The following is a 16,330-nucleotide window of genomic DNA, read 5'->3' on the forward strand; positions in this document are numbered from 1 at the left end:
AATTTTAAAGAGTACGACAATTCGTTTATTTTGGGCTAAGCGATAATTTCACTACATTTATCTTAGTTCCTTCCTAACCTTTATTCGTAATGGTACAATAAGATTGCTAGGAGCTATAACTGCAGAGGAGATTGCCTCCTTTGGCATTGATATTTTACGCCTTAACTTTATCTAGTTAATTTTTGGAAATATCTCCAATAAATCATGAAAAATTTTCTGTCCAAGCATTTGCTTGATTACATCCAAGTAATGTTTCGCTTCCTTCTTCAACTAAATTATTCAATTCTGCCTCAGGTATCTTTGGTTTTCTCAATCCTTTGTCATTTTTAGCAATGCTTACTTTCACCCATCCGATTCATAAACAATTGCCCACTAAACCGCAGCATTCGATAGTTCTTTTCATCATTGCAATACTCTTCATTTTATTTAATCATCTCCTAACCACTCAGTTTCCAAGACATCATAGATAAATATTTTTATCTATAGTCATTGCTTATAAATTTTTTGTACTATGTATTTTTTTAGGATTTTATAGAAGCTATTATTAAATAAAGAATATTCATATTATTATAGTATAGTAAATAAATATAGTATATTAACAAATAGCTAACTTCATATGTAGGCAGAGAATGACTATATAAAGCTTTTAAATTATTTTTAAATACTTTCAAATATTGGATGTTATTATCAATATTCTATATTTTATTTAAACATTTTTATGTGATGTTAACAGAGTTTATGTTTCATTTGTTGTTTTGATATTATGTGTATCAAGATTTGTTTGTAGTGATGGCAACATTGTATACCTACGAATAAGTCTGTCGTGTTATTAAGGAACCTTTTTCAATAAATTTGGAAGAACCTCTTCTATTAACCTCAGGTCCGAGTGTTTATTGGTATAAGGTAAGTCAGAAGCTTAAATTTGGAATTTTGTGTATATGTGATTTGAATTAAGTTTATTTATTGGATGTATGGGCTTTTAAACTTGTTTATGTTACAGGATTAATATTTGTTTCAAACATTTTGAAAAAAACTCTTGTTTATATTTTGTTTGTTCTAAATAATTATTATGAAGTCTTAATTCGTTTTTATGTCTTTGAAATAACTTTTTTACTGAAATTTTATTATAATATATTTTAACTGTATTATTGGTTGTTATCTGTCATGCTCTGTGTCCCATATTTTCCAATGAATTGCATAGTATCTGTAAAGTATGTATATATGTATATTTAAGATTAGTTTCTTTGTTTGTTGTTTTATTGGTTATGTGTTTTATTTTCTAACATTCTTCAGTTTTTTTATTTACCATTTCCTAATATTTTTCTTAAATATTCAAGGTGATTAATTATGAAGATACCGGACCATGAAACTGTTGATGATGAATCTAATCGATTCAAGGAAGAGAAAAATAATTCCAATCACATTTTCCAAGAGTACATGTGGATGGAAAATGAGGAGGAATTCGACAAGGAAGTAAGATAATTTTTTTATTCCTTTTTAGTCATAGCTATCATGTAGGGTTTTTTTTTTGTTTTTTTTTATAAATTATTTAGTTTTTCAACTTCTTAATATTATCGAACATTTTATGTTGAAATATATGATTTTGGTTTATAAATTAAGATTTAAACATTAAAAGTGTACTTCTTCCATGAACTAAGTGTATTATTCAATGCCAGTAACCAGTTTGAAATGATTGACTATTTATTTTTTAAAAACAATTTTATTATTTGGTGAGTTTTGTAATTTTTAGTGTATGTTGTGTTTGTTGTAGATTGGTTTACAGTTATTGCTTGATAAGTTAATTTTTCACTTCACGTGTTATTTTAGTGAATTGTTTTTGTGAATTACTTGTTAAGTAGGTTATTAAAAAGTAATGTATTTGGAACATGTTTTGTGTATTTGTTGTTTTTATAATCATTGTCCTATCAGCTATTGTATCATTTGTTTCTTAACCTTTCAATTTTAAGAATTTTTTTTTTGGAACTTTCACATTTTGTAAATCTGAGATCTATGCGATTTATTTAAAAAATATGTTTATTGGTTAGACTGTAAATTATGCAACTAAGTGGTATACTAGTAGAAAGTTGGACCCATTTAATTTTTATTTATCTTGCTTTTAGAAACAGTAGGCAAAATGAAAGTCATTCTTCTGAGGTGGTTTTATACTTGCATGATTTTGTCTCAATAAATGGAAAATAAACTAAAAAAATAAGTAATTTGATTTGAAATCAAAAGTTTTAATTACATTTATGTGAAAATTTCAAGATTAAACATTAAACTTTCTTATTGTATATTTTAATGGATCTTTATTAATCTACCAACAATAAATAATATAATGTAGTTTATCAGTAATATTTCAAATCATCTGTGATCAGGTTTGTAGATTTTGTAATTTGATTGAAAGTTAATTAATTTATCAACAATTCTGAATGTTTTTGTGTAAAAAAAAAAAAAAAAAAAATAGAGTTTTCTAAAATTGGTTTTAACATGGGATTATAAAAATATTTCAATGAATTTTATAACTAGTTTTGTTAAAAAGTTAGTAATCATATTACGCATTTCTCAAAGATTATAAAATAAAAATAAGATAATTTTATTTTAAGTTTCATATTTATGTGAATATTATTGCTTAACACGTTAGTTTTTATTTATTCTCTTCCCGTTTTGTTTTATTTATTTCTGGTATCATAATTATTAAATAAACTTACGTGTAAAAATTAAAAATGAATTACTGTGAAATCTGATTATAGGTTGAGATTTTCTCCTATAAAATGAGGGTCAACCTTTATTCAGGATCAACTTATATTTGGATTCAATATAGAAAAATTTTAGTTTGAGGAAACTTGGAGCTTATAAGTCACTCCACTGGGTATTTTGTTTTCTATATTTGTCATTGAAGACTTAATACAGTTTATACTAATACTAAATGAAACTGTCTCATTTTTTGGGAAGATAAAATACAATAAACAGTTTTATCAAAATGGGATCAACTTATGTTCGAGCAAATACAGTAATTTAGTTTATAAATTAGTTTTGAGGAGAAGATGGTTGGGGTTACGGTTAGTAAATAACTCAAATAAGTTTAGAGAACTTATTTAAATAAGTGTCCATTGTGTTAACCTAAGGATAGTAATGGGACAAGTTAATATGTATTTAGTATGTATACAATGTAACTGTTCAAATGATTTTAATTTTGATTACCTTCGAGGCCAGTTTTCCTAATGCTAATTGACTGGCATCAGTACTCTGGATTTGGTTGCCATGCGTCACTAGCACTGCGTACACTCATTCCAGTACGAAGACAGCCAATGGACTAGCACGCTTTCCTCCTTACCTCATGCCAGGAGATGGCAAGATGACAAAATCTGATAGTAAGTGCAAATGGAGTGAGTAGGGAATGCAAAAACTCATTGAACATTTTGAAGCAGAGGAAATGCTATGGAATTTCAAATATGAAGGTTATAGAAATAAGGTTTAATAGAACAAGGCCCTAAAAAGCCCTGTTGGCATTGGAAAAACTGGTTAAAAAATATTTAATTGGATATATTTGAATATATGGATTTTTAAATCCTTTATTGAATTGATTAAATTTATATCTTAATATGATCAACTTTCAAATACAAAATAATAGTCATTATCTTTTAAAATTATACCCTATTTTTTGCAATTTATAAAAAATTATATAATTCTAATGTAAATTATAACAACCAACAATGATTTCATGCTAGTAAACTTATAAGTTGTTGGTTTTCTGTTAAAAGGGAAAATTTAAGAATTTAACAGAGCTTGTTACAGATTCTTTTATAATAGTATTATGCATTTGAATGAATGGTATTGTTCCATATAATGACTTGTAAGCTAGCACTGAGATTTGAAAAAAAAAAATATTAGTGTGCCAATCGACTGCCATACCAAAATAGGCAAATAGGTGCACTAGTGAACTCTGGTATGCCTGTCAATTAGCATTGTGTAAATGGTCCTTTGCTGGCTAATCATGATCTGGAAGGGCTTATCTACTTTTCCCCTTGTCCATCATAATGGAGGCCCGTCAAAGTTTCTTAAAATGGCCAAAGTTAGTTTGAGTATGTGTACGGGTTCTTAAAACAGAGTTCTGCAGACCTCCAAATGTTGAATAAATAATAAGATACATTCTCCTCTCCTAGTGGGTGGTGGAAATGATCTTTAAGGAATTCACTAAGTGTCAATGTTCAGAAGATGTCTTGTGTTTGGCCCTTGAGAATGAAAGATGTAAGGTACTATAAACAACTATGGTCATAAATTATCCTGATAGTGAGTTCTCTAGGCCTAAAGGAAAGATATCTATATGGTTTTAATAGTGGGAAAAATGTATTTTTTGCTTCAAATTTCAATGATGATTAATGTCATTTTTGTTATTTCCTTTTATTCGCAATCTTGTATAATTTTTTTAGAATATAATTTCCCTTACTTATATTTGTATGAATTATGTATTTATTAAAATATTAATAGAAAAAAAGGTAAATTACCTTATGTAGAAACAATATGTCCTAAGTACTTAAAAAGTATATCTGGATTATAGTTGCTGCTCATACCACCCCCTACCATTCCTCTTGGTGGTTATTATGAAAATCTTAAAAAGGAGAAAGTTATTATTCAGTCTCAAGTTTGTTTTTAAATACATTTCTTAAGAATCAGTCAGGTTGTTCTTCTCCTTACCCCCTCCCCTCCTGCCTGTTCGATTTGAGGGGAGTTTGTTTACTCCTAAGGAAATATTATTATGACCTATATAAAATCTACATCTTACTGTAAATCTTATTAGAAACATTTGTATAATATTCATTAAATTCATAAAAATCTGCCTAGTTGTTTTAAAGAGCTTAGTCTTTGACTCTTTTATAAGAATCTCATTTTTTTGAAACACTTCCTTTGTGTTAGTCAAAGGGACAATAATAAAACTGTTTATTTACAATTTTCTACCTTCACTTACTTACATGATTAATTTAAATTCTCTTTATTTCAACTTACAGTCAGTCTTTACTATTTCATTTTATTTATAATTGTTGCATTTGATTGCTTATTTATTGTTTTATATATATACTTTTTATTAAGGTGATGAAGCAGTTAGAAGAAGAAGCATTAATGGAGCAGTGCATTGAGGCAATGCTGGAGGATGAACTTGAAAACAAAGTACCGCTGTGAGTTACTTAAGTACAATTTTCATTAGTACATGACTCAAAATATATATAATGTAATATAACATATAATATACTCAAGTATTATTTTATAAATAAAGTTGCTTAAATACAGTTTCTTTGCTGGAGATTTTTAAGTATTTGATTATTATTAAATATGCATTGTGATTATTCTACTGTTATATGATTTTTGTGTTTCTTCTTCTCATTTGTTACTGTTACAACAAGCTTTATTGTGCTTGAATGATAAAATTTTCTTTGTAGTTTTCCTTTGTCTGCTTCTAATTTATGTTCCAGTAAGATAGGCTTGAGCATGTTAGCAATTCAAATTTGAGAGATTGTAGTGATTCGGTGGATTATGCATTGGCCTCTTAACCCCTGGTTTGAAACAGGGATTATGAGTGCAATATATTTTATCATGGCAGTGGTTTGGGCAGAAGTTATAAGTGCAGTACATTTTATTGTTGCTGTTGTGGGCTTCAATTCGTTGAGTCTTCTTACTTTTTATTATTAATTCTTATTTGCTTTGATTTAATAACATTGTTAGCTTAGCCCAATATGTGTTAGTTTTTAGTAAAAATAAAATTACTCTCTCTCTCTCACACACACACACACATATCCATTCAGTTAGTTTATATTTTAAAAACCATAGTTAAAAACAAAGCTCAGGTAAAATAATAAAAATATTCGCTTAGTTATTAGTCAATTAGTTAAATATTAGAAGATAATAAACAAATATAGTGGTTATTTCTTAATTAATCAATTTGATTTTATTGATTATGATATAAATCTATTAATGAATTGCATCTATGCCATCTGCTACAAAGGGTTAAAGATAATACTTAAGTTATTACTAATAATAAAGGCTTAGCGAACCCAAAAGTTTGATGCCCATACCACCTATCTCTATTTCCAAGTATCTGTCCATTGATATCCATCCAAACCCAAATTTAGAGATCAGTCTCGATACAATGCTTGCCCATACGTTTTGGTCTTCCACTAAGATTTTTAGTCGTCAGTTCAGTGTCTATTAACATTTGAGAGATCTGTTATGTTTGTAAGCCCTACAACCTTACACACTTTATTTACCACAATGCTGTCATCTGAATTATATTTACCGGATGCAGTTCACGCAATTCAGTGTTGTTTAGCCTTCTTAATTCTCCAGTTAACTCATACTTCTTCAGTCGGCGAATATTTTACACAATACTTTGTTTTTAAAAACCTTATAAAGGCCGATTCCTTTTGCAATGAAAGGGTAATTAAAGTGTGATTGGGCAGGTGCTAGGCCTTTTATGAATTGTTTACCTTAATTATAGATTTTATTTGGATAAGTGCAAGAAAATTTTCCGAAAATGATTTATTCCATCTACCTTTTGTCTTGCATCTATTATGATTGTAAATAATTTTGTGATGAAAATTCTTTTCTATGTATCAGTAAAGGCAATGATTGCTGAGTGTACTGGTTAAGATTTCAGTGTTCAGTCTGGAACAGTATAGATTCAAATTCCATCTGGGAATGTTAATATTTATTTTGTAGTGGACCCTCAAAATTAATCCTGATACTTCAACTCTTATGTCTGGATAATAACTCCTAGGTAGCCGTTAGAAATCAGAAAAAATACCAGTGGGTTCACTTGACCAAGCAGTTTCCCCACCAAAAAAACACATTTATGGCATTAGTTAGATAATAGTTTTTTTTTTTATGATTCAGTATGTGCTTTTATTTTGTTCATTACTTTGCCTTCAGGGTATATCAAAAACTTACTTATTCATCTCATTTTATCTGAAATTTACCATTTAACTCAACTTTGATATCTATTAATATGGAAAATTAAATATTCCAGCATCATCAGAATTCCAATCTTGTCCGATCAATAGAAGCTTGCTGTACTATCTTGACCCAAAGTTTACACAAGGTTTTATTGGATTTAAAGTTAATGTTTCTCCTGCTATGTCTCGTTTTGATATATAAGTTGATCTGTTGTCTTGTGGAATATTCTTGTAATAGATTATGATGTGTTAGTATTTGTGGTTACCTCATTGTTGTTTGTTTATTATAGTATTGATTCATATCATTACATTTTTTTCTGATACATTTATCTATTTGAAATCAGAAAAAAAAAATTGTTGCCCATTTTATTTGGTAAGCAATTATTTTATTTCAAATGTTTACTAAATATTCGAATAATTGCTATTTTTTAATGATAATTAATGATTTTTTGTTTTAATATTTGGTTTTAGTGATGGTGGAAGCTTTATTTCTGAATTCGAAAAACTAGCTCTACATGAAAAGGTTGAGATTGCTCGAAAGGTACATACACCCCATGTTAATTACTTTTATTCTATGTTTGTTGCCCATTTCTTATGATAATTTTTATGTAATGATCTGAAGTTAACTTTTGTTAATGTGTAAATAAATTAATTCAGTTAATTTACAGTCCATCAATGGCCTAGGGGGTAAGTAGTAATAAAGTTGTTTGGTACTCAGTTTTAACACTATTTTCAGAAAACAGATATTTACTTAATAGTTTGCGAAAAAAGTAGCAAATAAAGAGAAAAAGTTGACCAGCTCTCATTTTTTGATATTTAGGTTTGGATTGGCGTTAAATATATAAATTTTGGATTTTAGCATCCCAGAAGTTTATTTTATTCAAGAAAACCCTGAAAATTTTACTAGTTTTTTGTTCCATGCTCAATAACTTTAAAAACTATTTACTGAGCAAAAACCATTATGAATACCTCCTTTTAAGTTTTTAAAAATATGAGCTTTTAAACAGCTCTGTATGTTAAATAGTACCTAAGAAACAGTTTCTCCAAAATCAGCAATTCATTGTGTGACTTAATTTTTTAATTTTGGCAAATATCATGTAAACTGCTATTTCCTATGAATAAAATCATTATAGACTACAAGTGAATTTTGAGTGTACTTACATTTCAGGTCTGCATGTCTAATAGTTCTTGAGATATGTAACTTTTTGCAAGATGACTTAACGACAAATTTACCACTCTGTATAAATCTTTTAAACATTTTTTTTTATACTACTCAGTAATTATGAAGTACCTGATGATATCAGTCACGTTTCACGAACTTAATTGATATTCGATTATTAATAACTGTATCTCAGGTACTATTAAATGTAAAGAGCTGTTTAAAAACTCAAATTTACTTTACTTTAAAAATGGTATGGATTATATTCTTTGTTTAGTATAATTATTATGGTAAAATAATATGAAAGTATAGCTCCTTGGCATGGTGTAAGGATGTATAGGTAAGGTTTCAAAGGAATTTAAAGGAGGAGAAATGCTCTAGAATTCGAGTGCATCTTTAATGTCTTCTAACAGCATCTGATCTCACTAACTCTTTGATTTTGAAAATGTTGGTTGCTGATTTGCAAAACAACTATTATTGGAAACGGTCATGATCTGTCTCTGGAAATCTATAAATTACAAATAACACTCACGATTCTTTCAATTGCTGTTATGTCAACAGTCATGGGCAGCTTAGCTTACATAATTCTTTATTTAACACAGACAGTCATCTTATTTACTAACAATATATATAATTTAATTATTACAGTTGTTTATTAATGAGTTATCAGTTTAGTTAACGAAATATGATTATTATTGGGAATTTTTATTTATCATTTGTACTAATTTGCCTCAGCAAGTTTGGTGAGGATTATAACATTATATAAAAGTCCTGGCAATTTAATTCAAAATTAATTTTTGTCATTAGTTTTTTTATTTAAAAATACTCTATATTTGTGCTAATTATTAGACTTTATTTTTCTAAATTACTTTTGGTAAATTAATCAATCTTACAAATGGGATTTTCCACATTAGTTACTTAAACGTGGTGGTGATGGTGTGTTCTACCTAAATTGACGTTTCAAGGATCTTAATTTAACTAGCCCTATTGATTTGAAACTTAATTATTCTTGAATAATAGAGAAGCATTATTTGTTCTTGGTCCAAGTAGGCAATAAACAATGCTAAGGTTCATTGTCATGTTTATTCATTTTAAGAATAAATGGCACATTTCAACTTCTTGTTTGAAGGAATTGTATTTCGTTATCATATCTGGCTTTTTAGTAACTGAATTACAGTACTTTTTTGCTTATTTACTACCATAGGTATCCATTTTATCCAATTTCGCCAAGCCACTAGAAAGATTAGTGTGGACAAGACCCATCGTTCCCCAACAGTTATCATTCCAAATAAACCTCCTTCCTCCCCCCTTCTTCTGACACGAGGTGTTCCTCAAGGGTCCTCACTTTCCCCAAACCTTTTCTCCATTTATATTAACAATCTTCCTGATTCCATTCACCACGCACAATACCACTTATATGCAGACGATCCCCAAATTATCTATCCTTCAATCCCTCTGAGATGCTTGAGCCCATCCAAAAGATACAAGAAGATATTGATAGCATTAACACATGGGATTTTAACAATGATTTGAAGCTGAATGGTGAAAGAACCAAGGCCATTCTTATTGGTTCCAAGCGCATCCTTCACTCCCTCCCTTACTGTCCTCTACTCTTCCTTAACAACCTACTGGTTCACTTCTATCCTACAATGAAAAACCTTAGAGTCACCTTCGACCAACACCTCTCCTGAAATAATCACATTTCCCAAATCTCACGCAAATCCATAACTGTACTCAAACAATTCCTAAAATTCCGTTATTTTACGTAAGCTCCTAGTATCCTCTCTCGTCTTCCCCCACTTCGACTACGGTTCCTTGGTCTATGGAGGGCTATCTGCAGGACTAGAGTTGAGACTGAAGAAACTCATGAATTGCTTTGTAAGATTTATCTTTAGGTTCCCAAGGCACTCTTAAGTCTCCTGCTGGTATACTGAGTTGAAGTGGCTCTATCCAACCTTCCCGAAGGGAATACCTCCTTGGTGTTTACCTATTCCAAGTTCTTAAAATAAAAAAACCTATATATATCCTTGATCTCCTCACTCTTTGTTCATCCATCCACTCATTAAACACCAGATCCCAACTGATTGATTTATATATGCCCTCCTATAGAACCGCCTTCTTTAGCAAATCTTTGTCATGCGTGCAACTTCCTTCTGGAATTCTCTTCCCATCTCCATTTGCCAGTCCTCATCCATTCTTTCCTCCTTTAAACAACACCTATTCCTCCACTTATTGTATAATCAAACCTCCGCATCATTATAATAAAATAAATAGGCATATATTGATTAACATTATAAACAGTAGTTAGCCAATATCCCAATATAATCCATTTGATCCATGTCTATCTGTTGGTCTATTATCAAATCCATATAATGGGTAGAATACCTACAACCATTATTCCTATTAGACTATTTCTTATGACATTTTCAGCCATTGTTCAAGTTGGTGTCCAGATGGTCCCATATCAATTCCATTGAATTTTGTCTTTTTACTTTCGCTTAAACATGTGCATATAAATTCTCCTTAGTAAATCTTTATTTCAGTAATAGCTCATCTGATTTAGCCCAAATTTGAAGAAAAGTTCAGTAATAATCACTGTAAAAATGATCCAGAAAATGTTATCAAATACAGCAATGGAAATAGTCGACATCCCAGCCTGCATTCGAACCGGTGCCAGCAATGACCTGCGCCTCAACTACCTCTTATACGGATGACTCTGTATTATTCATAGCTGGACATAGGCGTCTCAAGGAAAATTCAGAAACACTGGCTTAGAAATTGGACCTCTCGTCATGTTCCTTATAATATTTCTATAATAATTGTAAAATTATTTATTCTCATATTACTTGTTAATACAATTTTCATAGAATTTAAGTTAGTTATTTTTTGCTTAAGAATCCCCGATTTTCCATTCATAAACATACGGGACCATTTAAAGTATTGGAGGTGACAAATGTAGCCATTTTATGAGACATGTCTCCAGGTCTGGATTGAAGCCTATGACCCAATTTGAAGCTAATTAAACACATTTTAAAGTAGCCCATTGTTATCTGCTTTGAAGTAATAGCATTTTTCATGATATTGCCAAAATGAATTCACAAAATGGTGTTATTTCTTTTTTTGCGATCAGGATGTTTTTTAAAAAGCTGTATTTTGGAAACTATTAAATGTACAGAGATACTCAAATTTTAAAAAATGTATTCTACTTTGCAAAACATATTCACAATTATTTTTGTCCTGTAAAGAGTTTAGAAGAAATTAAGTAATTAATAGAAAAATGAAATGAAATGAAAAAATAACTTTATTCTGGGACATATGTCCCCTAAGAATAAATACATGGTTCATATAGTGAGATTTTTATCTGGCGAGCGTTAAAAAATTTTCAGATAGTAGAATGAAATTACATTGGTATATTGGCTTTACTACTGTTTATAATGTTAATCAATACCTGGCTATTTATTTGATTACAAAGATGTGGAGGTTTGGTTATTCAATAAATGAAGGAATAGATGTTGTTTAAAGGAGAGAAGGGATGAGGACTGGCGAATGGAGATGGGAAGAGAATTCCAGAGGGAGGTTGCACGTATGACGAAGGATTATAGGAGGGTATATATAAATCATTCGGATGGGATCTGGTGTTTAATGAGTGGATGGATGAACGAAGAGTGAGGAGATCTAGGATATAGGTAGGTTTTTTGATGTTAAGAACTTGGAATAGAAAAACACCAAGGAGGTATTGCCTTCGGGAGGTAGGATACAGCCACTTCAACTCGGAATACCAGCAGGAGACTTGAGAGCGCCTAGGGAACCCAAAGATAAATCTTACAAAGCAATTCATGAGTCTCTTCAGTCTCAACTCTAGTCCTGCAGATAGCCCTCCATACACCAAGGACCCGTAGTCGAAATGGGGGAAGACGAGAGAGGATACTAGGAGCTGACGAGAACTAAACCAAAGTTGTAGTTTTCTAGAAATAAGCTCAATACAGCATCAATCTAAACCAAAAAAATTCTCATAAAATCAGAACTTCCTGACCTTTTGGTTTTATTCTATCTTTGTTTGCTATTTTTATTTTTGTTTTTGTTTTTAGCTTTGTTTCCTGAACTATTCTTCCTCCTAGATGCCTAGAGCCGTGAGTGGACTAAATGTCGAAAATATTTGATTACTTTGATTTTCCTTTTTTATTTCCAGTTTAATTTGATTTCTTGGAGCTAAACTAATAAATGTATTAAATGTAACTGAAACTAATCAAATGTTCTGTTTTAGAGCACGCTAAATCCTGATGCTGCAGAGTTTGTCCCCAAGAATTCAGTTTAATTAATTCAATACATCAGTTTATTTTAAAAAAAAAAAAAACATTAAATCATTGTTAGTTTAGGAGTATTTAGTAGTGCAGGCATGTCAAACTAATTGTGGTTTGGGAGCCACATGACCAATATAATATTTTCTGTACTGCTGTTAAACAAGATTAATTCAAGAAAGTGTATACACATTTACATATGAAATTCCCACTTAATATGATTAATGAAAAGTCTTTTACTAATTGACAATATGCCATATCAAAGTTCACCGTATTCTTACATTATTGACTACAGTGAGGCATTTACATAATCATATTATTATTGGTTTAGTAATATTCTATTCTTCTGATTTCTTATTGTGCATTGCATGCATTTCAAACTTAACATTAATAATAATAGTATCTACATGTAAATATATATATATATTAGTTTATGAACTTGAATTAATTAAGTTATTAATATTTAATCTGTATTGAGGTATAATATATGTTTGAAAAACTTCTACAAGTTTAATTAGGATGAGGTTGAGTCTACCACAATTCCATTAGGGAATTTCACTTATTTTATTTATTATGATATTCTATTATTCTACAAAAAGAAAAATGAATATAGTTAATACTCTGTGTCTGGAATTTAAAATTTAATGCATTGTTAAATAAATTATATGAATTAACATCTAATTATTAAATATGAAATAAAAAATTTCATTGTTAGAATTATTCTTGCTGATTTTGTAGCTCTAAGACCTATCAGATTGTCTATAAGCAGGTATGGAGTAAAATGTAAACAACATGAGTGACTTTTGTTCAAATATTTATTTCATACCCTATTATTTAGTTCTAGTTTGTGGGTCATTTAATTGTTTTTTCATTTTGTTTTACAAATTTATTCTTAAAATTGCGTTTCTTGGTGATATAATTTAATCTTAACTTTTTTGATTTGTATTTAATTCTGTAATTTTAAATGTCAAATAAATAATTTGCAAATGATTTAATCCCATTGACTTTTATGACACATATTTAATTCCTTGTTGGAGTTTAAGTTTAAAGATGAATTTTTATGTTATATGAAGTAGATATATATTTTAAGTTAGCATAAGTACTGTAGTCCTATGATCCACTTGTTTGGCATGCCTGGTATATTGAATTAAGTGTATGATTATAAGTACAATAGTTATGTAAAAAGTAATTTTTTATTTATTTATTTCTATGAGTAAAGTTATTTTAGAAATAGTATTAAAAGTGTTGGTGGAGTGATGTTAAATTGTATGTTATTTTTTCCATTAATCCTCATATTAATTAGTTGAAAGAAAAAGGAAAAAAGTGTTTTAATAAAAACAAGAAATTAAGTATTTGCCTTGCTACTTCACAAGGTGTTAAAATTTATTTCCTTGTGAAATAGTTCATGCTTAATACTCATTTTCTAGCATCTTATATAATTTATTGAATTAGATATGTTTTGTTTGGAGTAATTTTATTATTATTATAATTTTTTTTTTGTACAGTATTGTATATGTATATGTGGTGTAGGCACATTTAACTTACCAATTTATATTTTTCCTTCTTAATGAAATGTAATAGATCATGAAATTGGATAAACTTTAATCTAAAAGAAAATTTGCCACATTTATTCTTGATGTAGAAATTTGGTTATGATAATCATGTAGACCATAAACATCTTAAGATTGATTTTAATTCTTAGCTTTTGATTAAAAATTATGAAATTGAATGTATTTGTTTTATTTACAGTTTTCTTTCTTTATTTTTTAAAATCATTTTTGACCTTGTTAAATTTAAATAAATTGAAATTTATTTTTGAGAATGTAATACAATGTATATTCACAAATGTTAACTTTTGTTAACTCCTAAAAATTAAAATATGTAGCTATGAATTAGGTTAAAAATACATTCTTTTGGAGTATTTTTTTAATTTATAACTTTTCATCACACCACCAGCAATCAATGGTCTATTTCTTTATTTTGTGAATACTATGTCTGTGTTTTTCTTTTGTTTGTTGTAAATTATGTTTCATGTTTAATTACTAAATTCGGTCTCATAAAGAATCAAGTAACATTTGCATAACTTATAATTTTGAATTGCTTATTTTGATTAATGAATTATACTTGTAATGATATATTTATATAAATCTGTCATATTTATGAGCATATCTTATTATTACTAGTACTTATTTTTTATTAAGTTCCGGGTATGATGAATTAAGAATTATGTTATGATTTTATTTTTTCTAAACTTTCCCAGTATATTAATTAGACGATTACGTTTTATGTATATATTGTCTGTTATTTGCTTTTAGGGATTATAGTGTTATTTTGATTAAGTATATGAAATGTATATATTCTTTTAAATATATTTTTTTTTAAATCATGTTTTTGCAGCTGTATGGTAGCTTTCTATATTTCTTATATCAATGAGCTTATCATGTATTTATGAACTTAAATGGTTTTTGCTACATCTCAATTCAGTACTTGATATTTGAGGAATCTTACCATGCTTACACTTCTAAGAAACAAAAAAACTAATTGTCATCTGTGCCAAACTGTAATTATTTGTTCAACAGATTAATATGTAATTGTTTATATTTTCTTGTTAATATTATAATAGATACATGAAATGCCAATGACTGAAATTTAAGTTTTTAAATGTGATTATAAATAAACCAAACCAACTAAAATACCAATATAAGATGAGTTTTATTTATTACCATTTGTTGATATTTTCTTTATTATTATTATATTTGACTTGAGCATATAATATTTCTCATCATCAGCTAATGTGTTTGTATAATTAAATATCTAATGTCATGTAATTAGTTTATCTTTAAGAAAAATTTTTTTTTTAGTAATAAATATTTTAATTCAATTAAGGATAAGCTTAATACTTTTATATTTTCTCATCCAAGTGTATAGTATATCCTAAAATGTATGCTTTGATTTTCTGTAAAATAATTGTTTTTTAGTATACATTAAAGTGGAACAGCTGGGAGTGAGTTGTCTACGAATCATTTTAAACCAGAAACTTTCATGTACATTTTATTCTGTATGTATTATAATGTTTGATAAGCATTATTTTATCTTGAAATAAAATATAAAATTTGAAGACTTTGTGTAAGCACTCCATGTTATTAAACAAATGTATGCTTAACCATAATAATATTATGAATAGTAAAAAAAAAAATAGTTCCAAATGAAATTAATAGTTAGTGTGTATGCAAATGTATGCACATAGTATTAAAAGAGAAAGGGAGAAAACCATACAAACACTACTCGGTGAAAACATTTTTATTGTATGCGAGGATATTTGATGCTTGTCCGTGTGAATTTGTGATTTGCTGTTGTCAAAGCTATCGTAAAAATATTAAATCCTTATATAAAAGAAAACTATTGTCCAATATTTAAATTTATTATTATTCCTATTTTGCCAGAGGAGGAAATAGTGGAGTGTAAATCAATTCGAGTAGTTTTATTTTTGAAATAAATAGAATGATGGACACAGGTGTAGTAAGTGTGTTGAGTTTTTTTTTCCTCAATCTGTTTTGCAGAATTAAATTTAAATTATATTTATTTGCTGGTGTAGGAATTTCTTTCTCTGACGTATGCAGGTATTTTTAATTACTTTATTCACTTGCAGGTGTAGTGGTTTTATTTTTAAAACAAAAAATATGAGCGACACACACTTCAATAATCTTTGCACCACCATCTCCACCATTTTTTCAGTAGAAATTTACAGAAAAAACAACTGCTTTTCTCAAAATTTAATCACATTTATAATATATCGCTAGCTTCAAAAATTTATCCTAAAGGTGATGACAAATGGGTCCACAACATTTCATCAACAGACATTCCACTCAATGTTCGCAATATTCTTAGCTTAGGTCCAAATTTTTCTACCCCCAGCTCTTCATTAAAGA

The 16,330-nt window shown here is 28.7% G+C and overlaps 1 protein-coding gene across 1 annotated transcript; it reads left to right on the forward strand.

The window, feature by feature from the left end:
* The first annotated feature begins 788 nt into the window (after window positions 1-788).
* Window positions 789-15,519, forward strand: LOC106689253 (polyadenylate-binding protein-interacting protein 2B). The gene is made up of 5 exons (XM_014434150.2): window positions 789-903; window positions 1,338-1,473; window positions 5,089-5,174; window positions 7,416-7,485; window positions 12,368-15,519. The coding sequence occupies exons 2-5, from the start codon at window positions 1,348-1,350 to the stop codon at window positions 12,416-12,418; spliced, it is 333 nt and encodes a 110-aa protein (XP_014289636.1). The 5' UTR covers window positions 789-903; window positions 1,338-1,347; the 3' UTR covers window positions 12,419-15,519.
* Window positions 15,520-16,330: the final 811 nt, after the last annotated feature.

The sequence above is a fragment of the Halyomorpha halys genome, unplaced genomic scaffold (assembly GCF_000696795.3).
Source record: "Halyomorpha halys isolate HHAL.00 unplaced genomic scaffold, Hhal_1.1 Scaffold1312.1, whole genome shotgun sequence".
Lineage (NCBI taxonomy): Eukaryota > Metazoa > Arthropoda > Insecta > Hemiptera > Pentatomidae > Halyomorpha > Halyomorpha halys.